Source organism: Acomys minous (genome assembly GCF_964271855.1).
Source record: "Acomys minous genome assembly, chromosome: 12".
NCBI classification, from domain to species: Eukaryota; Metazoa; Chordata; class Mammalia; order Rodentia; family Muridae; genus Acomys; species Acomys minous.
This window is the reverse complement of record NC_140493.1, coordinates 226,890-254,546: the sequence shown is the minus strand read 5'-3', so window position 1 is coordinate 254,546 and position 27,657 is coordinate 226,890. Positions and strand designations below refer to the sequence as shown.

General features: G+C 53.4%; 1 protein-coding gene across 4 annotated transcripts; it reads right to left on the bottom strand.

Moving 5' to 3' along the window:
- ZNF385A (zinc finger protein 385A) lies at nucleotides 1–27,657 on the bottom strand. Of its 4 annotated transcripts, none has more exons than XM_084749588.1 (8): nucleotides 27,503–27,657; nucleotides 20,136–20,272; nucleotides 7,030–7,140; nucleotides 4,393–4,555; nucleotides 2,211–2,453; nucleotides 1,739–1,908; nucleotides 1,470–1,565; nucleotides 1–1,335 (listed from the first exon to the last, which is right to left on the bottom strand). In XM_084749588.1, exons 1-8 carry the CDS (start codon nucleotides 27,510–27,512, stop codon nucleotides 1,105–1,107), a joined length of 1,161 nt encoding a protein of 386 aa, XP_084605714.1. In that variant the 5' UTR covers nucleotides 27,513–27,657; the 3' UTR covers nucleotides 1–1,104. The 4 variants fall into 4 exon arrangements, with proteins under 4 accessions (XP_084605714.1, XP_084605717.1, XP_084605715.1 ...); XM_084749591.1 differs by lacking the exon at nucleotides 27,503–27,657 and adding an exon at nucleotides 21,261–21,371; XM_084749589.1 differs by lacking the exons at nucleotides 20,136–20,272; nucleotides 27,503–27,657 and adding an exon at nucleotides 10,243–10,489.

The following is a 27,657-nucleotide window of genomic DNA, read 5'->3' as shown; positions in this document are numbered from 1 at the left end:
GGGGGCAGAACGAATCCAGACTTTATTGTCAAGGAGAGAGAAAGTGGTGGTGGGGTTTGCTACATTGTCAAGCAGAAAGAGTCCATAGGGAGGGGAGGGCCAGTGGGGGCCGGTCCCCATCCCGGGCCGGCGGCTGGAAGGGCTTGACCACACGGAAACCACAGAAGGGACCGGTTGGGGGTCACGCCCCCGCCCGAGTTGTGCAGTGGAGGTGTCACGGGAGGGGGCAGCCATGAGGTCTAGGGACTGGAATCGGGGAGGCTACAGACGGCAAATCCTGCGGATAGGGGTGGGCCGGGGCGGGGGCGAGGCTTCTATTGCTTTTTGCTCACAGTTTTGCGGAAGGCGAGGCGGGGGTGGGCTTGGACTGGACACCCCTTGCCCCCCTTGGTACCCCTTGGGTGATGGGTGCTGGTGAAAAGAATGGAACCCGGACCGGGGAGGAAGAAGGCGAGGGAAGGGTCTGTGAGGGCATCTCCTTGGTCCCACCCAAGTGCCTGAGATGCCCCCAAAGTGCTGCCCCCTGTGATGGGCCCGACTGGACCTGGGGCTGGGGCATGGTGCGGGGCGGGCACAGTGAGGTTGCAGGCGGTAAAACCAAAGTGCTTAGAGGGACCCAGGATCCCGCCTGCTTCCCTCCCCCTGCGGAGGACAGGGTTGTTCACGGAAGCGCTTTAGTTTGGGGTAGGGGGGCCGGAGTCCCAGAGTCCGCTTATTGCCAAGAAAATCCTTGTTTTCCCCCCGGGCCCCGACCATGGCTTGTGAACCCCGTTTTGTGCTAGGTTTGGAGGGGAAGGGCTGGATGGACATGGCTTTTGGGAGGGGGTGTCTCCGAGGGGGGTCGGGGGTGTGTGAGACGGCCCCCTTCTTTTCTAGGGGAGAGGGAAGGGCAGGGGGCGGGGTTCCCTGAGATCTGGGGTGTTCCCCCTCTTCTGAAGCCCCCCCTCCCCCGCTACCCCTCCCCTTTCCTGGAACCCCGTACCTCGGGGTGGGGGGAAGGAGAGACCATTCAGGGAGCGCCGGGAGGAGGGGCGGGCTGGGAGCCCGGAGGCCTGGGTCCCGGCTGGAGGTGGGGGATTCAATGGGAGGGATTCAGAGTTGAGGTCAGTAGGGGGAGAAGAGGATGGGTCCGTGCGCAGTTCGGATGGGTCCTGGGGCTGGGTGGAGTAGAGGGTGTGTGATCGGTGGTCCCTGCAGAAGAGGTGCGGCTGGAGCTGGGCGCAGGGACAGTGGGGAGCCTGCTGCAGCAGCCATCACCGCAGCCACCGCCAGGGGGCTGGGGAGTAGGCCACCGGCCAGGGACTTGGGCAGCTCCTTTGAGAAAGTCAGCGTGCCCTGCAGCAGGCAGAGAGATGGGGACAGAGGTCAGACCGGTGGTCCAGCAAGCCTACCCTCTGCGGCTGGCCCAGAACCCTTCCCAGCTCTCCTGGGTCCACCCGTAGCCCATTTCCCCAGCACCCAGGCCTCACCGCCAGCTCTGCAGCGCCCCTAGGCTTCTTGTGACGGCTCAGTAGAGGGTTGGGCTTCCCGGCCACACCATCTCGGTGCCTCCTACTGGAGATGTGCTGCGGTGCAGTGGGTATTGGGCTGTGAGCTTTCAGCAAAGAGTAACTAGTCCCCGAAGCAGGGCCGCTGTTAGGCACCGGGCCATATTTCCTTCTGAGTGGCCCTAGCCCAAGCTCCCTTCCTTCCAGTGGGTCAAACCCCTCAGATACCCTGGGATGGGTGCAGGACATACCTGTTTCAGCTGGACCTCCGAATTGACCTTGACGTTGCAGATCTCACAGTGGAAGGTTCGGTCCTGGGCAGGAGCCTCTGGTTCCCCAGGAGTGGGAGGCCCCAGCCGAGGATAAGCTTTGATGGGCCCCAGCCCGCTTCGGGCCTCCAAAATCGTCTTGTGCTTAGTACCTGGCCCACAGAGGTAGGGGTGAAAAACTCTCCAGGCCTCCCAGGCGTCAAATGCCCACCTTCCCAGTTATGATGTGTAAAGGAACCAGGCAAGTGTAGCATTTGTTTGGAGCCCTAAGGAATCCGTCCTAAGCACGAAGGGGTCTGGGGAAAGGTGAGGATGAACTAGGAAGCAGGAGGCTAAGGAAGAGGGAGGTGGCTGGGAGGACCAAGCAATGCTGGAAGGCAGGGAAGTCAGGATGGGGCGCGGGGGTCAGAGTGGGCTGAGGACAGCAGACTGCTTGGGAGTAGAGGATCCATACCTTTGTTATGTGCCTCAAGCTGGGACAAGGAGTTCACAGCCACCTTGCACAGCGCACAGTAGAGCAGGCGCTTAGCCTTCTCCTCCTCCTCCTTGCTACCCCCAGGCAGGGAAGCTGCGACTGAAGTTCCCCCTTCACCCTTGGTTACACCCTGTCCAGGCTCTGGAACACTGGGAGGGGATGGGGAGCCAGGCTGCTTCTCTGGGGATCCTGGGGCTGGACCCAGGCCATTCTCCATGGAAACTGTTGGGGAAGAAACTTGGGGTCATCCCAAATGGCTCTTCATGTGTAGGCCCACCCCCATTTCCTTGAGGGTTAGAGCGCAGGAGTCAGTCCACACCCTGTTACAACATGCATGCGCTCATGGCCTGGGCCACAGCCAAATTTCATTCAGCGGCCACTGGCTGTGTGTGCGGTTGTAATGCCTGGCTCACTCCCCCAAAGCTGAGGATAGCCAAGAGGGGGTGTCTCTCCACCAGGCTACCTTTAGGGTAAAGCTGGCAGTCTTCCCAACCATGGGTAAATCCAGAAACCAGGAATTCATCCCACCATGGCTTGCTGGCCATCCTGGACTCCCTGCCAGGATCACCCATTCCCAAAGTCCTGCCTGACCCTCAAGGAGGCACAGCAAGGAGCAATGGGAAGCCAGGAAGAGGGAGAGTCGGGAGAGGCAGATGTACGAACGGCAGAGGGAAACAGATACAAGAACCAAAGTGGGAAGAAGCAGGGATCCAGGCTGCTCTATAATTCATGGCTGATTAAAGATGCACGGGCCCTAGGCCTCTGCACTGGGTCCGCGCTGCTGCAGGGGAAACTCTAGCACTCCCGCTCCAACAGCTGATCCAGTTTCCGGGTCACGGGGAGGGTTGTGGAGGGAGTAGGAGAAGGTGCAGGAATCCTTAACCCCTGCAGGTGTGTGCTTGTCCACCCTGGGACCCATCCTTTGCCTTTGCTACTGACTCAGGACGTCTTCACCTCAAACTAGACAGCACATCCTCATCCCAAACCGGACAGGATGCCACAGTTTATGAAAGCAGTGTGGGTACCATACCTACCCCATGTCCTCAGAAAGTGTGCAGGGACTAAAGGAGGTGATGTGTGTAAAGCACACGCTGTGAACAACAGTAGTCAAGAAATGTTAACCGTCACCATCACCAGCTCCACCTACCCTTATTTTATAGAAGTGTCTAGAAACTAAACCAAGATGATCAGACTCAAAATCAGCCAGAGGGTGATAGTTAGGATTCGGGTCTGGGCCAGAGGGTGGTTCTGTGTGTGTGGTCACAGTGTGGGCCTGGATCCCGAGCTGGTGATACAGACACTTGTTTCTCATTATTTTTAGGGAGGGGCGAACAGGACAGGCCAGAATATGAGGAGATGAGGACAAGGGGATTGTTAGTCTCTCTGGAGCTGGCTGTGACTGACATCTGATGTGGTAATCCCAGGGTGGGGGTGGCTGATCTCTTTCTGTCCCTGTGTTCCCTCAGCCCAGGTCCTCGGAAGTAGGGTTCAGGATTGCCACAAGCCATGAGGGGAGAAGAATTGCAGAATTGCTTTTTGGTTTTTCTTTTCTTTTCTTTCTTTCTTTTTTTTTTTTTTTTTGCTTTTTTGAGACAGGGTTTCTTTGTGTATTCTTAGCTGTCCTGGACTCGCTTTGTAGACCAGGCTGGCCTTGAACTCACAGCGATCCACCTGCCTCTGCCTCCTGAGTGCTGGGTTTAAAGGCGTGCGCCACAGAATTACTTTTTGTAAAGCTGAAAAAGACCTTAAATTTTTTTTTTCCTCCAAGTTTCTCTTCCTTAACTTGGCTCCAAGAAGTCCACAGGTCCATCCAAGATGGCGTAGGGGATCTCCTGGGCACAAGGCCTCACTCTCCAGGGAAGCCTGGCAAGTACATGGGGCTTTATCTGGATCAGGTGGCCTTCCCGTCCCTGGGGATGCTTGCCAGGTGGCCTCACCCTAGCCCCTCGCTGAGTCACTAGGCAGCGGAGAGCACAGACAGTAGGGATTCTGTTGAAGAGAGCTGAGGCTAGGGCGGGCAGGGTGACAGGATGGAATTTTGACATCACTGTGCCGGGCTCCAGGTCTCACCTTGGGTGTCAGTGGGGGTGGGGACTGAGGGGGGCGTTGGGAAAGAAAGACAGAGATCAGTTAGGAAGTGGAGGAGGGGATTCAGACACACCTGGACGAGGGGCTACACCATCCCCACTTGGGGGAGTGCTGCCTGCTGGAGTTGGATCTCCTGGTTCCCGGGCACCAGGCTCCCTGCCTCGGGTCTTGGCGGCTTCGATGCCTTTGACTCTTCGGGCATGGCGATTACCCTTGTAGTGTGCCTCAGCCTGGCTCTTCAAGGATGGAGGAAGAGAGGGAGTGTGAGGTCACCTTTCATTACAACATCCCGCAGAGATCCGTCAGGTCTCAGGGTGGCCTCAGCAGGCTGCAGTGCGCTCTGCCTGCGTCCCATGCTGACATGCCTGGTTGTTGCTGTGCCTCAGAGGAGCGTCTCAAGCTGGGAACCTGGACCCTGGCCGAGTCCAGACTGCACTCCACTACCACACCCAGGACCTGGCTGATGACTCAGGCCCCCACCTAGTCCTGAGTAGAGGGAGGGGACCCTCAAGCCTGCAAGAGAGTGCTGAGCTGGGGGAGGTGGGACAGGAAACTCACTGGCATTTCAGACCCTAGGCCCAGGTGCCCAGGACCCTGCTCTGCTGTTTTATTAGCTCTGCCCTGGTACTGCTTCTAGGCCCCATTTCCCCTGGAGCCTCTGTGGACACCCTGGAGGACCCTGGACTCGGGCCCAGCTCTGGAGACAGGAGACAGCAGCAGAGACAGCTGTCAAAACAGAGACACTTTATGGGGGAGGGAAAGGGAGGGCAAAAAGAGGGGAGAGCTGCCTTATTGGCTTTCTATTCCTCCATTCTTGTTCCCTCCACCAGCAAGTGGAGTCAGAGTGGGGGGTTAGGATGCCTGGGGTCTAAGCAATGAGGCCTGATGCTAGTTTGGTTCTGGGCGCACCCGCTGCCTGCCTATACCCTCCTCCTCTGCTTGGGTGGCCACTAAGAATGTACAACCCTGAGTCACAAGGTCACCTATGCAAGGGTAGAAATAAAGGTGAAACAAAAGTGACAGGGTTAGGGTGGCCGCGTGCAGGGCCCAACAGTGTGGCGCCTGCGCACGTGTGCACGCGTAGGGCAACAGAGCATGCCCCTCCCCTGCTTCTCTCCCACAGCTCCGAGAGTCCGCACCCTACAGAGTCTGGACCTAAACAAGTCCCAGTGGTGATTTAGAGGGAGGAAATCTGGGAAGCTTCCCCTTAAGGGACTTTCAGTGTGATGTGGAGGGAGGTTGGAAAGGGGTGGGGAGCGGAGGAATGTGGGGGGCTGGAGGGAAGTGGAAGGCGACCTCAGTCCTGTGGAGTGCGAATGAGGTGAAACTCAGAACCTAAGGATGGAAGGTTAGCGGCCGCACACCTTCCCTCACTCCTGCGTTTCCAGGCACTCTGAGCAGGGAATGCTCCAACAGCAAGAAGGGCCAGCCTTGGAGGATCTGTCTACTTCCTGTCAGAACATACAGCAGTGGCCAAGCCTGGTGGCACAGGCTTATTATTGCTCCTTATGAGTGGAGACAGGAGAATTGAAAGCTCAGGCCTGTCTAGGGTATGGTAAGCCTGGGAAAAGTTCTGAGGCCATGTCTCAAAATAAGAAAGAGAAAAAGGCTGGGCGGTGGTGTTGTGAGCCTTTAATCCCAGCACTCGGGAGACAGAGGCAGGCGGATCGCTGTGAGTTCGAGGCCAGCTTGATCTACAAAGTGAGTCTAGGACAGCCAAGGCTACACAGAGAGACCCTGTCTCAAAAACCAAACAGAAATAGAAAAAGGAGCTGGAAGCCGGGCTGGCTATGGTGGTGCATGTGAGTGAGTCCCTGGACAGCCAGGGCTACGCAGAGAGATTCTGTCTCAAAAAAAAGAAAAAAGAAAGAAAAGAGCATGGTGGCACATGCCTTTAGTCACAGGACTCTGGGAGGCAGAGGCAGGCAGAGCTCTGAGTTTGAGGCCAGTTTTGTGTACAAAGCAAGTTCCAATACATCCAGGACTGTACAAAGGAACCTTGTATCAAATCACTCCCCCGAAAAAAAGAAAAAAACTGGGGTACACAGCTCGCTGGTATAGCACCCTTCTACCATGTATGAGGCCCTAAATTCAATCCCTACCACCACTGGGCATGGTGGCGGATGCCTTTAATCTCAGCACTTGGGAGGCAGAGGCAGGTGGATCGCTGTGAGTTCGAGGCCAGCCTGGTCTACAAAGCGAGTCCAGGACAGTCAAGGCTACACAGAGAAACCCTGTCTCAAAAACCAAACCAAACCAAACCAAACCAAACCAAACCAAAAACAACAACAACAACAAAAGAAAACAAATCAGTCCCTACCAACACACACATACACACACACACACACACACACACACACACACACACACACACAGACACACACACACACACACAGACACACACACACACACAGACACACACACACACACAGACACAGACACACACACACACACCACACACACACACACACACACCACACACACACACACACACACACACACACACACACACACGCACATGAAACACTCGTCTCTCTCAAGTGCCTTCCTCCAGCTCCTGCCACCTCCCTTCCCAGGGTTCCTATTCTTTGTTCTCCTTCAAAATCCCCTTAGTCACTGCCCCTCACTCAGAGCCACCAGCTTTGCCCTCCCTCAAGGTCCCATGGCTGCCCTACCCTTCTCACTAGCAGGCAGCAACTGGGCCTCTTACCTGAGAATTGAAGCGGATTTGACAGACATTACAGGAAATGACTGGCCGCTTGGTCTTGAGCAAGGGTCCTCCAAATGTGTGGGAGAGCACAGCCTTCTGTACAGGGTCCATCTGTGGATGTTGGGTAGGGTGAGCTAGGAACCCCTGTTCAAGCTCCTCTCTCACCCCCATTTCCCTCCACCAGCTGAGGTGAACCAAGGTCCTTAAGCCCTGCCCGAGGCCTCAACGTGCCTAAGGGCTGAGCCTCAGTTTTCTGGTTCTCCTCAGCCCAGTCTTCACAGCCCTGGGAAAGACCTGATAGACACACTGGCCCCAGTGCTCCCATTTCACAGGAAGTGGAGGTGGCGTGGCCAGAGCTGCAAGTTGGACCTGGTTCTTACTCTAGTTCACCATAGCATGAAGGTTCAGTTCTGTCTGTTACCTTCGCCACTGGCAGGCAGTCCCAAAGCATCAGAGATTCAAGGCTCTTGAACCCTTCTGGCCCTGCACTGGGTACAACTGTCTGCCAAGTGCAGCTTTTGTTCCCAGGAGACAGAGACGCTCAGTTTCCCTTCTCTGGGCCCCACTTCACCCTAGCACAAATTTATGATCTGCATGGTGCTTTCAGTCAGCGGCTTCTAACAGGAATACAGGGACCTGGGAGAGAGTTAGCGGGTCTGTTGACGGGCAGGGAAGAGGAGAACGGGAGTTCAGGGCCTTCTGAACTTTCTCTCCTCCATCAGCAAGAGGAGGGCTTCAGGGCAGAGCTGTTGGGCTTGGAAGGACTGGGAACCGCTCTGCTCCACCTTGGGTCGGCAGATAGCTTTCGTCTCCTGCCAAGAGTTCACAGGAGCAGGGGAAAGGACAGGAGCTCCTCTGAGGCCTTCTGCTATCAAGGGATGCAGCTAAGGGTCCAGAGGCAGAGTGAGCAGTTCTCTGCTCTTCGCCCTGGTGTCCAGGGAGGGGAAGAGGCTGGAACACAGCCAGGGCTAGAGAGACTCTCAGAACAACTCAGGACTGAAACCTCATCTTCCAAGGGGAGGAAGTTAAGACGTGTTTGCTGGTGACTCAGGGGTTCTTAGCAACTCACTTGAATCTCTCTCTGTGCTCAGGGTGAGGGTTTTCCATGAGACAGTATGAAGGATAGAACACAGATCTCCTTGCTTTCCCCGGGAGTCTCTCTCAGGAATGGGACTCCAGGGTCCCAGTGAACTGAGTGCTGGCCTATGTCTGTCCCGTTTTGGTAGTAGTGGGTGCCGGAGCAATGGCCTGTGTGACAAGTGTCAGTCCCTTACACTGCCCTTGACCAGAAACAGTGTTCACCTGCAACAAACTTCTTGAAAGCCCTAGTCACATACAGGGAGAAGTCAGGGAGAGAAAGAGGGGGTGTGTGTGTGTGTGTGTGTGCGCTCGTGTGCGCGCACACACAGCCATGAGCATTAGACAGCCTTTGATCAGTTTTTGCATGGGTGGAGTGAGAAGGAGAGACATGCACTGTGTGTATCATTTGAAGATCAACATTTCTGCATTGGGGGCTTTGCTGACACTGCGGATGGTCACGTTGTGTAATCTTCAGCTGTGTGTTTATCTGTACAAACGTATGACATGTTTGGCAGAAAGAAAGACAGACCAAGTTGGAGACAAGCTTTAATCAGAGGGGGCAGGGGGGAGACAGACTGCTGCTCTCAGCTTCTTAGTCTCCAGGCCTGGTCCTTCCTCCTTGGAGACACCCCTGCCCCCCGCCTCTGGCCCTGGGTTCCTCACATGTGGGGTGGGGAGTGGGAATTCCGCCCAAACAGAAACCTAATCTGGGCCAGGAAACCTAAGTCGTATGAAAACAGTACGGGGAGAACAGTTGGAGAGGAGAGAGTGCTCTCCTGGCTCTCTGTCCCAACCGTCCGCCCAGCCCCTTCCCAGGACGGCCTGAGAGCCCAGGATCCCAGGCATGAGCTGTGGACGACTGTAACAGTCTCCATCCCTTAACACCTAGGTTCCACCCAGGTCCCTCCTCAGGGCTGACAAGTTTGGGGAACAAGGAACGGAGGGAGCCAGGCCAGCCTGGCCCACCCTCTCTTCCAGGGACTAAGGAGACAGCTGGTTGCAGGTGAGGGCTCAGGGCCCAATCCCCAAGTAGGTGGAATGTGAGCCACTAGGTGCTCCGCTAGACCAAGGTCAGGAGGCCCTGGTGACCTAGATGAAGGCTCCCTAGGGAAGGGTGGAAGGCCAGCATCTCCCAAGACCCACTTCACTTTAGAGACCCTTCTGGGATGCTGGTCTAGACACACCCTAGCAAACTCTCCAAAGCAGTCCCCTCCCACCTGCCCTCCAACAGTGGCGAAGGGGACGGGGCGAGGAGGAGGGAGACCAGATCAGGAGCAAGAGGGAGCCTGCTACGATAAGATTTCCTCTCACTGCCCTTCATCAGGATGGAATCCACAGCACCGTGTACGACCACCCCACTTCCCTACCCCACCCAGACCTCAAAATAAGGCGACAAGAGAAAAGGGTGGTGTGGTAGGGATGGGAAGCCCCGAGGAACAGACAGGACTGACACGGGAAGCAGAGAGAGGGTGTCCGAAGAGCAGGTGGGGAGTGGGTAGGGAAGGGCTGCTGGGAGGGGAGAGGGCAGGGCTGGGAGGAGAGGTCTGGGCAGCACCGTGCTATGAGGGTAGGTGTAGGACCGATGGCAAGTCTGAGATTTGGGGATCCCAAGGACCTGGGAAGCAGAGGCTAGCGTATCCCAGGAAGGCGGCAGTAGTGGGGGGGGGGCGCCAGTTGGGCTCTAGAGATCGGTGAGGGCCGCGCCGAGTGGGGGGATGGGCGACAGCCGAGGACTGGGCGAGAGGAGAGGTGGCCAGCCCCGCAGGGCGGGCGGGGATGGGGTGGGGTGGGGGTGCGCTGCGGCAGCCGGGGAGGCAGGGAGGGAGGGGCCGGGTGGCTTACCCTGCGGGGCCCAGGCGGCCGCGGCTCCATGGCCCGGGGCGGCAGACCCAGGCAGGGGCCGAGCCTGGCCGGCCGGGCGGGCCGGAGACGCGGCGCTCGTTGCCCGGGCGGCTCGGGGCTGTGAGGCCCCGGCTAGTAGGGAGGAGGGGAGGCGGCGCCGGTCCGTCCGGAGCCCGCCCAGGAGGCGGGGCCGAGGGCGGGCCGGGGCCGGGGGCGGGGACAGGGCACGGGGGAAGGAGGCCAGGGGGCTCCGGCGGAGAAAGCCAGGGACCGCGACCAGACACCGCTTACAGGAAAGGCCTTGTTCAGGTCCGGGGCCTCTCTGCCTAGCGGCAGGGGCATTGATCCGATGACCTCGGCTGCCAGCACTTGGGTTCCTTCCTGGGTTAAGTGACCGCACCAGTCCTGTGCATGCATGGCCGTGTTGGTCTAGCTCAGACACCTGTCCCTCCTTTCATCCCTTCCGCCCCGCGTCCTACTCCTCTGCTGACAGCTTCTCCCACACAACCCTTTCCGGCATTCTCCGCGCACAGCCCCTGTGCCCTTGCTTTAACAGGTTTTCGCTCACATGGGTGGAAAAGCCAAGCTCAGGTACCCAAGATTCCCAGCGACTTCTCTGGTCGGTGGAGCTGAGGGCTGGCAGAGCAGAAGCGACCTCGCAGTGGCGGTCACCGCCCCTTAACTTCTTCCCACCTCCTCTCCTGGGTGCTCCACCTGCCCCAGAACCAGGTTCCCGGAGCTACGCTTCGTGTGCCGGCTGCCCTCTGGCGGCCAAGTGTGGCAGCACTGAGAAGGCCAAAGAATCCCCCACTGCCAGGACACCTCGTTTTCCATGCCCTCCATCTATCCCTGGGTCTCACAGTTCCCACCCCATCCAGGGCACCGACCAGAGAGACAAGTGAAGCTGGGTACTTGTTGGAGAAGGGCCGACTTTGGGAGACCGGGATGGATGTCCAAGGACAAAGGCAAGCAGTGGACTGAGCATGGGGAGAACGGGGGAAGATGGGAGTGTGCAATGGCCAAGGAGGGGCAGGTCCCTGCCCAGGTAGGAGGGAGGGGGGAGAGAGAGAGACTGCCGCGATCCCAGCACTACCACCTACTGTCTGGTGAGCGCGTGGAGTGCGCCAAGCTCTACACCGGGCTCTCTGCTTGGATTATCTAATTTAATCATCACAACCGCGATCTGAAGTAAGTACTGTTATTATCTTTATAGATGAAGGAACAGAGGTTTAGAGAGGTTAGATAATTTGCTCAAGGTCATAAGCTAGTAAGTGGCTGAACCGGGATTTGAGTTTAAAGCTGGGCAGCCTGACTCCAAAGCCCCGGACTTAGCTGCTGCTGCACAGTCCCTCTGAAGGCGGCTGCACGGCTTTTCTGCAGTCCTCGTTCCTCTGCAGAATCTGAACTGTCATGCAGCCAGACACTCTCCCTTGCCCTCCACCTCTCCAGAACAGCCTCACCGCCCCGCCTTCCCCAGGCCCCTCCAGCAGCTGGCTCCTGTTTCTTTGGCCAGAGCCTCCTCCTGTTTCCACTACCCAATTCAGTTTATTTTCCAAGGCTGTGGCCTCGGTCATCCTACCTTTCTCTTCCTTCTTTCTTTTAAATAGCAGTATTGGTGACCAGTGACCAGCCAGCAAAACTTCGATTGAACACTAACTGTGCATTAGTGCTATTACTGGCTCCTACCCCCACTGGACAATCTTTCTTTACTCTGTAGTCCAATCTGTCCTTGAACTTGCGGTCCTCCCGCCCTAGACATTTTAAGTGCTAGGATTACAGGCATGTGCTGCCAGGCATGACCGATATTTCACTTTATAGTAGGTACATTTAAGGTTTGGGGTGGGTAAGTGACTTGCCTAAGGGTGTAAAGCAAGGAGGTTGCAGCCTCAGTTCACATCCTGGAAGTCAGATGCTAATGGGTGAAGCTGTTTGCCATCCTGCTACACCCACACTCACGGCTCCTTCTGAGGTGTTGGGGCTTGAACTCAGGGTTTCATACAGATCAACGCTCTACCACTGACCTATACAGCCCCAGGCGTCTTTCTTTGTTTTCCTTTAGTTCAGGCTGGCCTAGAACTCACCCCGTAGCCTAGGCTGGCTTGGAACTCATGGTGACCCTCTTGCCTTAGCACCCTGAGTGCTGAACCACCACACCTGGCTCCAAACATATTTTGGGGCTCTCTCTATTTTGCACTTAAAAAGGGTGCATGCATGCAGATGGCTCAGTGGGTAAACATCTGCTCCTAAGTCTGATGGCCTAAGTTCAGTTCCCAGGATCTACACAACAGAAGGAAGAAAGCGCAGTGGATTGGAGAGAATTCCCACAAGCCTCTTCTCTGACTCCCACATGTGTGCTGTGGATGTATATACACACCCCTACCCTCACAATAAATAAATAAAATGTATGTCTGGCATGGTGGTGCACACTCTTAATCCCAGTTCTCAAGAGAGAGAGGCCGGTGGGTCTCTGCGTATTTGAGGGCAGCTTGGTCTACAAAGTCATGAGCACTTGTCATACAAGTCTGAGGACCTGAGTCCATGGAACCTACCATGGAAGGAAAGAACCAGGCGCTGCCCTAGCATACACAATAATTATGCACTTTAAATACCAAACAGGGCTGGAGAGATGGCTCAGAGGTTAAGAGCACTGACTGCTCTTCCAGAGGTCCTGAGTTCAATTCCCAGCAACCACATGGTGGCTCACAACCATCTGTAAGGTGATCTGGTGTCCTCTTCTGGCCTGCAGGTGTTACACCCAGACAGAGCACTGTATTCTTAATAAATAAATCTTAAACAAACAACAAAATAAGCTTGATAAAACAAAAACATTCAAAATACAAGAGTGTAAAGCTGGTTTTCCATATTCTGAGGCCCACTGATGGTATGCTGAAAATATTTGAAAAACTCTTGCCTTTATTGAACATGTACAGTTTTTTTTTTTCTTGTTTCAGTTTTTGTTATTTTTTGAGACAGGGTTTCTCTGTGTAGCCCTGGCTGTCCTGGATTCACTTTGTAGACCAGGCTGGCCTCGAACTCACAGAGATCCTCTCCTTTGCCTCCTGAGTGTTGGGATTAAAGGCATGTGCCACTACTGCCTGGCTTCTTTAATATTTATTATTACATATATTTATTTGTGTGTATGTGAAACCTCACGTTCATGCCACAGTGTGCTTGTGAGGGTCAGAAGACACCTTGTAAGAATCAGTTCTCTTCTTTTATTACGTGGGTCCAGGAGATCAAACTCAAGTCCTCACACTTGGAAGCAAGCACCTTCACCCATGGAGCCCCCTTGCCATGCCCAGACTTTTTGTCCCTTGTAATTATTCCCTAAACAATGCATTTGTAAGGGGTGCTATAAATGGCCAGATGCAGTTCAAAGCAAAGCAGATATGTAGATTATTTATATTGGATGACTTCATACAAGGGACTTGAGCATCCACAGGCTTGTTACTCTCGGGACCTGCATCTAGTGCTCAGGAATGACAAAAGATGATTATATAATAAAAACATACATCTTGGTCTGGGGAGATGGGAGCACTTGCTCTCAGGCCTAATGACCTGAAGTTGACCCCTGTATCAACAACGCAGGAGGGAATCAACCCCTGTCGTCTGGTTCCCATGCTTGCACCTGCACTCTCACACACAAACGAAGTGATAAATATTATCAACAATGTTTATTTTCAAGACAAGGTTTCTCTGTGTAGCCCTGGCTATCCTGGACTTGCTTCATAGACCAGGTTGGCCTCAAACTCACAGCAGTCCACTGCCTCTGCCTCCCGAGTGCTGGGATTAAAGGCGTGTGCCACCATGCCCGGCTCAAAATACTTTTAAAGATTTATTTATTTTCATTTTATGTGTTGTGTTTTGTCTGCATGTGTGTCTGTGCACTGTGCGTGTGCCTGACGCCCCTGGAGGTCTGAAGAGGGCACCAAATTCCCTGGAACTGGAGTTACAGACAGCTGCGAGGCAAATGGGTCCTCTGCAAGAACCATGTATTCTTAAACCACTGAGCCATCTCTCCAGCCCCGAATACCTAAGTATTTAAAAACCAAACCAACACAGCGTGTGTAGTGGTGCACACCTTCAATTCCAACACTAGGGAAGCAGAGGTCAGTGGAGCTGTGAGTTCTAGACCAGCCTGGTCTATGGAGTGAGTTCCAGGTCCTTCAGGGCTACATAGTAAGATGTTATCTTAAGCAATAAACTGGGCAGTGGTGGCACCATCTTTAATCCCAGCACTTGGGAGGCAGAGGCAGTCAGAGCTCTGTGAGTTTGAGGCCAGCCTGGTCTACAAAGCGAGCACAGGACAGCCTAACCCTAACCCTAACAGAGGGAAACCCTGTCTCAAAAAAACCAAAACCAAAACAAAACAAAAAACCAAACCCCAAAACAAAACAAAACAAAAAACCCCAAAAAAACCCAAAACCAAACCGAAACCCAAAAACAAAACAAAAACAAACAACTCCCCCCCAAAAAAACAACAAAACAAACCAAAGCAAAAACCAAATCAAACCAAAACCAAAACAAAAGCCAACTCTACATCTCAGGCTAGAGAAATGGCTCGAACTTAGGAGTACACACTGCTCTTCCTGAGGACCTGAGGTCTGCTCCTACTTGCTACATCCAGTGGTTCACAGCAGCTTGTCACTCCAGTTCCAGGAGGATCCAATGCCTCTGGCCTCCTTAGGCGCCTGCACTCAAGTGTGCATGCTCACACACTGGTGCACACATAAATATAACTAAAAATAATAAAAATAAATCTTTTTTTTTTTTTTTTTTTTTTTCGTTTTTCGAGACAGGGTTTCTCTGTGTAGTCTTGGCCATCCTGGACTCACTTTGTAGACCAGGCTGGCCTCGAACTCACAGCGATCCGCCTACCTCTGCCTCCCGAGTGCTGGGATTAAAGGCGTGCGCCACCACGCCCGGCCTAAAAATAAATCTTTTTTAAAAATCACATTTCTAAGCCAGGCGTGGTGGCACACACCTTTAATCCCAGCACGCAGGAGGCAGAGGCAGGCAGATCGCTTTGAGTTCAAGGCCAGCCTGGTCTACAAAGTGAGTCTAGGACAGTCAAGGCTACACAGAGAGACCCTGTCCTGAAAAAACAAACAAACAAACAAACAAACAACAACAAATCACATTTCTTCTAATGGTAAATTCTCTTTCCCTCACAGAGTGGCATCATTTGTAATTTCTTGATGTCCATCTGTGGACATCCCCAGCACTCAAATAGACGGTACAGTTTAATTTGTGTATTAGGTGTATGTGTGTGTGCTGGAATTCATTCTCCTTCTACCATGTGGGTCCTGCTCTTCAGGGTTCATGGAAACCATCTTTACCCACTAAGCTATCCTGCTCCCACTCCCCGCTTGGTGTCTCTCAACAGAGTCTCCCGCTGTAGACCAGGCTGGTCTTGAACTTGTGATTCTTCTGCCTTAGTTTATTTTCTTTTCCTTGGCTTCAGTCCCATACCTCAGCTTCGAGGACAGCTGGCATCACAGGCCAGTGCTACCAGGCTTGGCTTTAAATTTTTATTTTTACTTTATTTTATTGTCATATGTGTGTGGGGGAGTGCACATGTGTCAGCCGAGGAATAACTTTGTGGATTTGGTTTTCTCGCCTTTGTGAAGGAGCTTCCTGCTTCTGTCTCCTGAGTTGTACAGTTATGGGTGTGACCACCATGCCCAACTCTTTCTTTCTTTTTTTTAAATTAAAAAAAATTATTTTATGTGCATTGGTGTTTTGCCTGCATGCATGTCTGTATGAGGGTGTCAGATCTTGGAGTCACAGACAGTTGTGAGCTGCCACGTGGGTGCTGGGGATTGAACCTGGGTCCTTTAGAAGAGCAGTCAGCGCTCTGAGCCGCTGAACCATCTCTCCCGCCCCCAATTCTTTCATCATTATTAGTTTTTATTTTTATTGTTAATCCTGAGGATTGAACCCAGGACCTCATGCACCACAGGCAAAAGCTCTACTTCTGAGGGAGCTGCAGCGATGGTTTAGCAGTTAAGCACGCCTGACGTTCTTCCAGAGGACCCACCACCTGAGTTCCTGAGTTCCATTCCCAGCGCCCCCCTGTGAGGTTACTGCAGCTGCAAACACTGACACCTCTAGTCTCCATGGGCACCTGTACCGATGCACACATACACACAATTAAAGATGATTTAAAAAAAAATTTTTTTAAAAAGCCAGACAGTGGTAGTGCACACCTTTAATCTCAGCACTCAGGGGCAGAGGCAGGCGGATCTCTGTGAGTTCGAGGCCAGCCTGGTCTACAGAGCACTTTGCAGGACAGCCAGCTGTGCACAGAGAGAAATAATCCTGCCTCACAGAGAAATCCTGCCCCCCCCCTTTTTTTGAAAGAGGCCTACCTTTTGAGCTTTAGCCTTGGCTTACTGTGATTTAGCTTTGCCAGACTGTGGGAATCAGAGATTCCAGAGTAGGGACAGCAAAGTGGGCAAGTAAATGAAAGTGCTTCCTACCAACCAACCTTGAGTTTGAGCCCCAAAACCCATAGTGGAAAAAGAGAACTGCCTCCTGAAAGTTATTCTTTGACCTTCTCAGGAATGGTATAAGAGTGTCAGTGCATGCAGACACTGTATATAAATATATAAATAAATACAGTAAAGAGGGGAAAACAAAAACAAACAAACAAACAAAAAACCAAAAACCCAGGCTGTAGCCGACGGAGTGTCAGGCATATACCTGTAATCCCAACCCTACAGAGACAGAAGCAAAAACCCAAAGAACAAACGTGACAACGAAACAAAAACATATTCACACAAACAGATTAAGGCTGAGCCTCAGATGAGTCATTTAACCTCCGTGCTTCTGCATCTATAGATGGAGATGATACCAGGGCTGCTGACCCCGAGGAGCCCATATGTAGATAGAGGACAACATTCGCTGCCCTTCAGCTCTAAGTACACAAGGTCACTTGCACTTTCCCAAATGTTCCTTTTAGCTCTTGTTCATGTGATTTGATTCAATCTGGAATGTTCTCTGAAGCCACTTCCCTTCATTTTATCATGTTTTATGTGTATGGAGCGTTTTCCTGGGCTATATATATATATATTTTTTCTTTTTCCTTTTTTTGAGGTATGGTTTCTCTGTGTAGCCCTGGCTGTCCTAGAATTCACTATGTAGACCAGGCTGGCTTTGAACTCTTAGATATCCACATGCCTCTGCCTCCTGAGTGTTGGGATTAAAGGTGTGTGCCGCCAAGCCTGGTTGTGTACAAAGTATTTTGTCTGCATGTTTGTGTGTGTATCACACTCCTGCCTGGTACCCTTTGGAGCCAGAAGAGGGCACCTGATCTCCTGGGACGAGTTACAGATGGCTGTGAGCTGCCATGAGGATGCTGGGAATCCAACCCAGGTCCTCTGGAAGGGCAGCTGAGCGAGCTATCTCTCCAGCCCCTATCTATGCCCACTTTTGAGTATGTTGTGTGTTGTGACAGATGTCTGGAATCCCAGCACCTGGGGGGCTAAGACAGAAGAGTCCCCAAGAGTTTGGAGCCAGTCTGGACAACACAGCAAGACCTTATCACAAAAACAAAACAATACAATACGAAAGAAAAACTACTAATGGTTCTTCAGAGCCCAGATCCTGAGTCCTGATTCCAGCTGGATTAATTCTTTTTCTTCTGCTTTCTTTTATCCTGCTTAACTCCCGTTGGTCCTGTAGATTCTTCTACATCCAGCAAGTTTCTTTTTTTTTTTTCTTTTTTTTTTTTTACTGATTCAGCTATCTTGCTGTTATTCCTGCTAAACCACCGGCCCCGGGGGCAATGACCGGCTGACTCCTGTGCCTCAACACTGGGTGCAGTTATGAGCATATAGTGCGTGTTTAGTGCTTTTTTTAAAAATTGCTTTAATTCCCCCCCCCCCCACACACACACAGTGCTGGGAATTGAACACAGGGCCTCACTCATGCTAGGCAAGTTATTTACCCCTGAGCTGTATTTTAAGCCCCTATTCCTCCCCCCCATCTACTTACTTTATTTATTTTTGAGACATGGTCTCATGAAACTCAGGCTGGCATCAAACTTACTATGTGGCTGAAAATAACCTTAAACTTCTAATCTCTCTCTCTCTCTCTCTTTGGGTTTTCAAGATAGGGTTTCTCTGTATAGCCTTGACTATCCTGAACTCGCTTTATAGACCAGGCTGGTCATGAACTTATAGCGATCCACCTGCCTCTGCCTTCTGAGTGCTGGGATTAAAGGTGTGTACCACCACGGCCCGGCTAACTCCTGATCTTTTTTCCTCTACCTCTTGTGTGCCGGGAATTCAGGAGTGTACCACCACACCTAGCTAACACTGAACCCTTGTTAATGTGTCTGTGACAATATTTGTAATCTTCCTTCTGCTTTGTTGCATATATGTCTATCTCCTCCTGGATATAAGGCCACTTAGGATAAACTGTTTTCTGCTTATTCTCCTGTTAGCATGGGTCTAGGACAATGCCATTCATACACTCAGTGCCAGGTTCCCGCATCTGTAAAATGAAGCTAGTCACAGCCACCCGAACAAATGCTGTAAAGGTGTTAAGATGTGACAAAGACTTTGTAAAAGAGTGCAGGGCTGGAGAGATGGCTCAGTGGTTAAGAGTACACTGTCTGCTCTTCCAGAGGTCCTGAGTTCAATTCCCAGCAACCACATGGTGGCTCACAGCCATCTATACTGGGATCTGATGCAATGTACATGCAGATAGAGCATTCATGTATCATAAGATAAATAAATCTCTCTCTCTCTCTCTCTCTCTCTCTCTCTCTCTCTCTTTTTGTTGCGATTTTTCAAGGCAGGATTTCTTTCTCTATGTTATCTTGTCTGTCCTGGACTTGATTTGTAGACCAGGCTGGCCTTGAACTCACAGTGATCCACCTGCCTCTGCCTTCCGAGTGAGTGCTGGGATTAAAGGCGTGCACCACCAATCCTAGCTAAATAAATTAAATCTTTTAAAAAAAAAAGTCGGAGTGCACTACAAAAGCTGGTCTGGGTTTCTGGAAGGAGCTTGAAGGTTGCAACAATGGGCTGGGAGCCTGGGGGCCCTCAAGTGTGTCAGGCCCAGGATGACCTTGGATTTCTGATTCTCCTGCCTGAATGCTGGGGCTTGCAGGTGGGCTCCTCCACACCTCATTTGTGCAGCACTGAGGACGGAACTCAGGGGTTGTCTGAATTGCATCTTAGGCACCTACTGTGTCAATATCACAGTCACTAAACCCTTCTGAGCCTCAGCTTCTGACCCCACGTGTCAAACAGGAAAACCAGTGCCTGCCTTGCTAGACCTTCTCTGTCAGGGGTGATCTCTTCCTCCCAGTCACAGAGGCCTGAGCTCTGGACTCATCCTTAGCTCACCCTTCCTCCTCTCCCCTGTTCCCTCAGCACCACTTGGTTTCCATGGTCAGGTCAATATTTCCTTGAAAGCACCTCACTAGTCTTTCCTTCTCCTCACTCAGGCTTGTAAGGCAAGAAAGCCTCTTCCAGCGTTTGTCCCCTCCGTTGGCTGCCGGAGTCACCGCCCTCAACCACAGTCCTTACCAAGGCACTCCCCTGCTACAGAATGGGCAGTAGCTCTATGTTTCTTTTCCTAATAAACATAAGATGTCTTTGCCATCCCTCCAAGTTCTACAACAAAACCAGCTGTGTACTCTGGAGAGCTGCAGACGGTAAAACGTAGCTGTGTAGGTTCAATCCCAGGACCCACATGAAAGGCTGGGTGCCACGGAGTGCAGCCTACAATCCCAGCAACCCTGTCGTAAAGTGGGAAGTAGAGGAGAATAGGCCGAAAGCTCACAGGCTAGCAAACTTGGAACACACCGCATGGCGAAAACACTGCCCTCCACACTCATGCAGAGGCCTGTGTGTTGTGTGCACCTGCACACAGGCTTACACACACATGGGCACATGCGCACACAGAAAGGAAAAGCCCCACGGCGGTGCTAACCTCCTGGCCCTTGCTTCTCTCCAATCCCAGCACCCTCATGTCTTTGACTCCCTATAGTACATAGACCTCTTTATTCTCTGTGAGGCTGAGCACTTTACTAAGGATGAGTGTCTGGGTGGCAGAGAGAGCTCAGCAATGCTTGCCACCCCTTGACTTGATATGAGAAACCCAGGGTGACAAGGAGTGAAGGGTTCAGGCCAATGGGGGCAAGGGAGAGACAAACAGACAATACTCACTGTGCTGTAGTTGCTGAAGAGGCCTAGGGTTGGGGCCGGCTCCAGTGGAAAGGGCAGGATCTGCTTGAGGTCCATTGGGGGCTGCATGATCGGGGGCTGCCGGAGCAGAGGGAGGGGCCCTGCCCGGCTTAGGCTGCCTGAAGGGCAGAGAAAACATTCTGTGGGGTAGGAAGACTGAAGCTTGGGAGCCCCACCCAAGCACACAACGCTACTCCCTGGCTTAGGCTCCCATACTCAGACATGTGCCCTCCCCTCCAGTGTACATATGTGTGAGCTGAACACATAAGCATACTCAAGGAGCGGATCCACTGTGGCCCTGGGGACACAGGCCGGTCTTCCCTTCTGGGCGGATTTCACTTCCCTCTTCTGCAGCCTTCTTCCCCAAGCCCTTCAGGCTTCTTAACGACCCAAGAAAAGCCCAGGCCTCCTCTGCAGACAGCCTGCCTCTGCAGCTGCTCTGAACCCCAAACCCCACCTTTGGTCTGGAGTTCCCTGGGCACCTGAAGGTTTGTTGCATCCCCAGATCTGGGTGACTTATCCCACCGTCCAGAGGGAGAGGCAGAGGAGGCTGCTGCATCTGGCCCCCTAAGTTATGATGCTGTTCAGGTCACAATTCCTGAGTAACTGTTGTGTCCCGGTGTCATTTGCACCAAGTCCTTCCGTAGCCCCCTTGTCCTACCAGACCCATTTGTCTCACCAGGCGGGCTCAGTTCCAGCTCTGCAAGAGGAACCGTGGCCAAAGCCTCTGTGAGAGGAGGGCCTGCATGTGACCCCAAGGGGAAATGAAAGTCCAGCCAGCCATTCAGCGCCGCCCCTGGAGCGGTCTTTCCCCGCTGGAGTCCTGGAGGAGGCTCCACCAGCTTCCAAAGCACCCAGCTCAGAGGTACTCAGGACCCTCTGGGTTTTTGATGGCCCAGCTTCCTTCTGAAGCGGCTGGTGTCAACTGCTGGGCAGTTTCTGCTGCCCTCTACTACCTAGAGCACCCTCTGCTAGCAGCAGGGGTTTCTGGGACAAAGGCCAGATCAAGAGACTGCATGCTTGGCTCTGGACCTCCCTTGACCTTCCTAGGGTAATGGGTCCCCAGGATCCTCTCTTGCCCCCTCCATAGAGACGCCCCTGTCATACCTTCCATAGCTGGTACTGGCTGCCCCCAGGTAGTGGCTTGGCCCTGGCCCCCTAGGGGCCTGGGCCTGACAGCGTCCCCTTCCCTTGGTTCTGCCCTCTGCCCCCTTGCTTTACCATCCCCCTCCCCCCAGCCCAGTCAGTAGAATCAGCCAATCAGAGTCCTGGAAAAGTGGGGCAGAGGGGAGGGCGGGGGAGCAGGGATTAGGGGAATCTGAGGAGAGAGGGAGGGGGTGGGGAGGGCTCAGGCACAGCTGGGGGTGGAGACTGAGGTCCAGAAAGGTCTGGAGGGGTCTGCCTCTTCTACCCAGGGCCACCACTGGAGGCCAGTGTGCCCAAGGCAGACGGAGGTTAAGGCTGCTGCTGGGAGCTTGGTTTTTAAATTCTAAGGCCTAAAGGAGAATAGGATAGGATGTTTGCCTTTGGCCTTTGAACTGTTGGGGGCTCTGAATTCCTCACGTCCATTTCCTCTTCTGATACCTTCACATTTGGAATGGTGTGTGTGTGTGTGTGTGTCAGAGAGAGACACACACACATACACACACACACACACACACACAGACAGAGAGAGACAGAGACACAGACACAGGAGAGAGAGCATGTGGCAGAGGCAGGGGTAGCTGACTAGAAAAGAGACAGACACAGAAGATGCTGAGGATGGAGGGTGGGAAGATGCTGCTGACAGGCAGGATGCAGAGCTAGATGAAGACAGAAAGACCCTGGGGCAGAGAACATAAGGTGAGAAAGATGAAGGTGAAGACAGGGACAGACAGACTGATGATCTCCTCTTCCTGGTCGGTCCTCTTAGGCCTCTCCCCTGCGCCCCACCCTTCCTCACTGCCTGGCACACTAGGGCAGCCTTAACGAGCCTCAGGAATGGTGAGAGAAACCCGAGTCCTCAGTGTCCCCCGCTCCCACTCCCAGCAGCTGGTTTGGGGCTGGCACATCCACACCGGGGCACTGTGTGCTACGGCTTGGCTCCTTGACCTTGTCCCTGGCTGTCAACTCTCTAGGATCCCACTCCCAAAATCTATTTTAGAGGAGAGATATGAGTTCCAGAAAAAGCCACTGAGAACCACCAGGAAGAACTGCTGTGCACCAGGCAATGGTCGGGGAGTCTTGTCACATGTGAGCTTGGAGCTAGGGCAGTCTGGAAGATGACTGTGAACCTATCCATTCAGCATGTCAGGGAGACTGGGGCTCAGAGAGGTTAAACAACTTGGCTGATGTCACACAGCCTTAAGTATCCGGGGCTGAGAATCAAATCAAGATCTGTCGCACTCTAGCAAATTCTTCCTCTGCTCCATTGCTCCCAGAGGGCTCTCATTTAACGCTGAATCGGAGGGCTGAGCACAGGCTCGCATCTGGTTTAAGCAGAGAATGGGAAAGCAAATTCCTTGCTTTTCCTGGGTGTGGAGTCCTCATTTAGCACCAGAGGAGGAGAGATGGAGGAGAGCAGACAGAAGCCACTCGGCTCCCTGTGGCAGCCGATGTGGAGCAGGGCTTGGGTGAGAAGGGAAGTGGGGTGAAGGGGGTGAGATGAGGGCACAGGACGGGAGGAAGAGAGGGGGCAAGGGGGGGACGGTGCCCAGATTCTGATGGCTCCTCCACTCTGAAATCTGAGGTGGGGAAGGGGCAGATGGCATTTTAGGAATTGGGTGAACAGAAACAGGGCCCTTGAGGGCTGGAGCCAAGCAGGGCTCAGTGGGAGAGCGCGTGCTTGGCATGTGGGAGGCCCCTGGGTTCAGTTTCTGACACCTCACTGCCCTCCCACTCCAAAAAACCTCCAGGATTCGTGGTTTGAAGCTGCAGGCCCATGCACCCTTTGCTGAGAAAAATAGTTGCCACTTTTTGAAGCTCATTCTTTTCTAGCTTTTTCTCTTTCTATTCTTCCTTTTTTATTTATTTTTATTTTTTGAGACTATAGTGCTGGCTGTCCCGGCACTCACTATGCAGACATGCAGACCAGGTTGGCTCTTGAACTCACAGAGATATTCCTGCCTCTGCCTCTCCAGTGCTGGGATTAAAGATGCCACAACTGGCAATTTGAAAAAAGATTTACTTTTTTTTTTTTTTTTTTTTGAGACAGGGCTTCTCTGTGTAGCCTTGGCTGTCCTGGACTCACTTTGTAGACCAGGCTGGCCTCAAACTCACAGCAATCTGCCTGCCTCTGCCTCCTGAGTGTTGGAATTAAACGCATGTGCCACCACACCTGACTAGGGTTTACTTATTTTTATTTTTATGTTTATGAGTGTTTTGCCTGCATGTATCAAAATGTACCTGGTACCCACAGAGGCCAGAAGAGGGTGCTGGATCCCCCGGAACTGGAATTAACAGCTGGCTGTCAGCTGCAGTGGTAGGTACTGAAACCCAACTCAAGTCCTCTGCAAGAGCAGCAAGTGCTGTTAGCTGCTGAGCCATCTCTCCGGCCCCCTGAGGCTTATTCATTGACAGGACTTTATATACACAATCTCCCATGAGATGGTTTCAATGTGCGCTAACTGGGCGAGTAGCTGGCTCCTCTGACTGGCTCAGTCTCATTTCTCATCTGTCAAGCTAGAACAACAGTACCTGCCTCCCAGACAGAGTTGATGACAGGATTGAACGAGTCTGTGTAAAGTGCTGGCACGACACAATGAGCGCTCGAAAATATTTGCTGAATAAATGAATTCTTTTATGATAAGTGGTGACAGTTGGTTCAGATAGGGGGTGTTACTAGACCAAGGTCACACAGCCAGTGGGGGAATTTGAACAGGTCTTGCTCCAGAGTAAGGTTTCAAGCATTATGCTTTTCTGAGTAGGCTAGAGTAGAAAAGGGAGTTGGGAAAAGAGGAAGAGGTGGGGAAGATGGGAGCCTATCAAAGGCTTTTGTCACGAGGGAGGTGAGGACTGCAGGAAGGTTGGAGGAAGAGGAGAGCGTGCGTGCGCGCGCACACGTGTGTGTGTGTGTGTGTGTGTGTGTGTGTGTGTGTGTGTGCGTGTATGTGTGTGTGTGTATGACCCAGGTTAGGTGGGGTTGGGAGGAGTTAGGGCTGGGGCAGGCCACTCTAGAGGGAAGCTCATTAGAGTAATTACCTCCAACAGACAGCCCCACCCCATCCATGGGGGGGGATTGTTAACATGTGCTATTCATGACAGTTTCCAAGAGGTGATGGAGCTTGCAGGCCTTGGACGGCATGCACATGTCCATCCCCAAACCGTGTTTAGCCCTGGGCACTTTGCTTGAATTCTGCACCCTGCAGTGAAGCCATATCTAGCTTCCTGCACCTCAGCCAGGGCTGATCTTTTCCTTCCTCCCCTAAAGAGGTGGGGCCAGGTCCTGTGCCATGGCGCCTGGGCTTTCTTAGGTGGGCCGGGCAGGCCTGACATAGAGAATAGGAACAGCCTGGGTGAGTCTGTCATGAGCTGAGCTGTCTCTGGGAGTGGCCCATCAGGGTAGGGCTGTGACTTAGTGACTGCCTCACAAGGGTGACGGTGAAATCTTGGCAGCGAAGAACACCCCATGGGCCTAAGGTGGGAACCAGTCTCAGAGGTGAAACGAGATGGAGATTTCATCTTTAACCACCTCTTTTCTTCTTCAGGCATTTCAGCTCCTTCCCCAGAAATGCCTAAAATCAGGGTCTGGATGGTTGGGGAAGCCTTGAACTCTTATGTCTTATCATTTTGGTCAAGTCCAGCGAATCGGTCCCCTCTGCCTCAATTCCTTCATCCTGGCAGAAGGCAGGCTGAGGGCTGGAAAGCTTTGAAGTCAAAGATGAAAGAGACAAGGGGATGATTGTGCACAACTAAAAACATCAGCCCTAATAACCTCGGGGTATATGTGGGCGGGGGCGGGGCTTTGAGGGAGGTGGTGCCTAGGATGGGAGGGGCTGACTGCAGACCTTCGGGAAGTCGTTCCAACCTGACTGGAAGGGACTTGCAATTAGGGAATCTGAACTCAGAACTGCCATCTTGAACCGTGAGGACCTGTTCTCCCCCGCCACCACCCCACCCCATGCACCCCAATGTTTCTCTGTGTAGCCCTAGCTGTTTTGGAACTCACTCTGTAGACCAGGCTGGCTTCACAGAGATTCACCTGCCTCTGCCTCCCAAGTGCTGGGATTAAATGCCACCACCTTCCAGCTGGAGGTTCGATTCTTTTCTTTTCTTTCTTTTTTTTTTTTTTTTGGTTTTTCAAGACGGGGTTTCTCTGTCCTGGACTCACTTTGTAGACCTGGCTGGCCTCAAACTCACAGCAATCTGCCTGCCTCTGCCTCCCGAGTGCTGGGATTAAAGGTGTACACCACCACGGCCTGGCGCGGGTTTGATTTTTTTGTTTGTTTTAATTTTGTTTTTTGAGACTCTGTAGCCCAGGCTGGCCTTGAATTCATTCTTTAGCCCCAACTCCCAATAAAATCCTCCCTCAACCTGCTGGGATAAGAGGCATGAGGCACTGAGTAGGGCCACCCCGTAGTGGACTCAGTGTCCGCAGCATTCAGACCTGAACACCTTAGTATGGTTCTGTAGGTGGGCCTTGTGCCTTGCCAGTAACTTTCTCCCTCTCTTCTTCCTTCTTAGAGAAGGTTGGGATGTGGGGGGTGAAAATGAGAGGGCTAAGGTGTGTAGGGCACCATTAGGCTCCCACCCCTCTGTGTACTTGGCACTGCGAGGGAGTTAATTATAGTGTATTCCAGGAAGATGATGGGGGCCGGTAGTGGCAGGGTCTACCGCCAGAGAATTTGGATTGATCTTTCTGTGTCTGGGCGTTGGCAAAAGCTCTTTCCAGGTCTGACATCTCGTCCCCTGGGGCCTCGGGACCAGGGCAAACAAGGCTTAGCCTGGCTTTACTGCCTCTGCAGCTGGTCCAGAGCACAGCAGCTAGTACAAGGAGCACACAGGCTGGCAGACTATGCTAGGGTTCTGAGCCTTAAGTGTGTTGGAGTGTCCCAGGGCAGGCCACCTATCAGAGACAGCCTTGGGGAGGAGGTAGGTGACCAGGCATTCGTGTCTCGGTTTCCTAATTCATTTAAGTAGCTGAGGTGGATAGCCGGCTGGAGGGAGGCACGGCGTAGAAGTCATGAGAGACGCTAGATGGAGGAAGGAGGGTGGCCTGGAGGAAGGGGCTAGTGAAGTTAGCGGGACACACAGTCAATGGAAAGAGAGCACAGGCAGAGGGTCTTGGGAGAAGGATGAGGGCAAAGGAATATAGCACAGCCCTCAGGCGGCAGCACAGAGCCAGGTGTCCTCAGTGGGGGCAGGGAGACCACAGGTGTCTGAGAGTGCCAAGGGGGCTCCGCAGTAAACAGGGCCCTGAACCGGCCTAGCCAGGGTGGAGGGCAGAGGTCAGAACAGGCCCTCTGTTCGCCACGGCTGGCTGTGGCGGCAGGGTTGTGGGCAGGGGCTGCTGCAGAGTCCAGAGCACAGCTAGGCCCTCTCCTCCCCCATCCCTGGGGCTCCCTTCCCGATGTAGGTCAATGAAGATGGGGTGGCTAAGGCTGAACGGGCTGGCTGTCAGAGCCCAGCGGGACTTCCCTTCCCCCACTCTGACTTTCCTTCGTCCCTTGATTTCCTGTAACCCCCCGACCCAGGCCTGGGGTGGAAGGGAAGAAGGAAGAGGGGGGAAGAAGGGCCCAGGCAGCGGGCGCAGGGAGAGAGGGGCAGGTCCCGGCGTGTCGGGGCAGGATGGCTGCAGAGACAGGATCTAAGCCACAAGAACCCGGGATGGACAGTTTCCCACCCGCTCGTCTACCCAGCCCCTTTATCTTCACCGGTCAGGTTCCCACCTCCCACCGCACTCACCTCGAAGCTACATCCAGCATCTTCTTCCTCCGCCCCCCACTTCCTCCTTTCCCTCTTATCCTGGGCCCAGAAGGCTGTCGGAGTAGCAAAGCCAAGGGTGGGGGAAGGCGCTAGGGGTGACGGGTCAGAACCTTTAGCTCAACTCCACTAGGCCAGGACCAGCCCCCTCCCCCAGTCTCTCCTACACTGTCTTATAATATTCATGAGTCTCATGAATACGCAATATTCTCGTTATGGGGCGGGGGTCTCACTCTCTCGGCCTTCCTCTTGCCCCTTCCTATGTAATCAGGAGAAGCTGCAGCTAGGGGAAGAGGGGACCCCAGATGTGCAGCCAGATGAGGGGGGAGGGGGATCGAGTGGCAGACCGGCGGCCGCAGTCACCGCGGTGCCGAGGTGAGGGGGGGGTGGGGGTGACCCAGTGAGGATAATCCAGGTACCGGGAGCCCAGAGTCGCAGCGACCACTCACCGAGGATCATGCTGGGGACCCTGGCGCCCGGGATTCCGCGTCGTTCTGTCCCGGGGGCCGTTCTGTCCGGACTGGGGGTACGGGGGGGAGGAGTCGGGGAGGAGCAGGGGCGGGCCGAGGCGGAGCGGGGGCGGGGCCCACAGCAGGTGAAGACC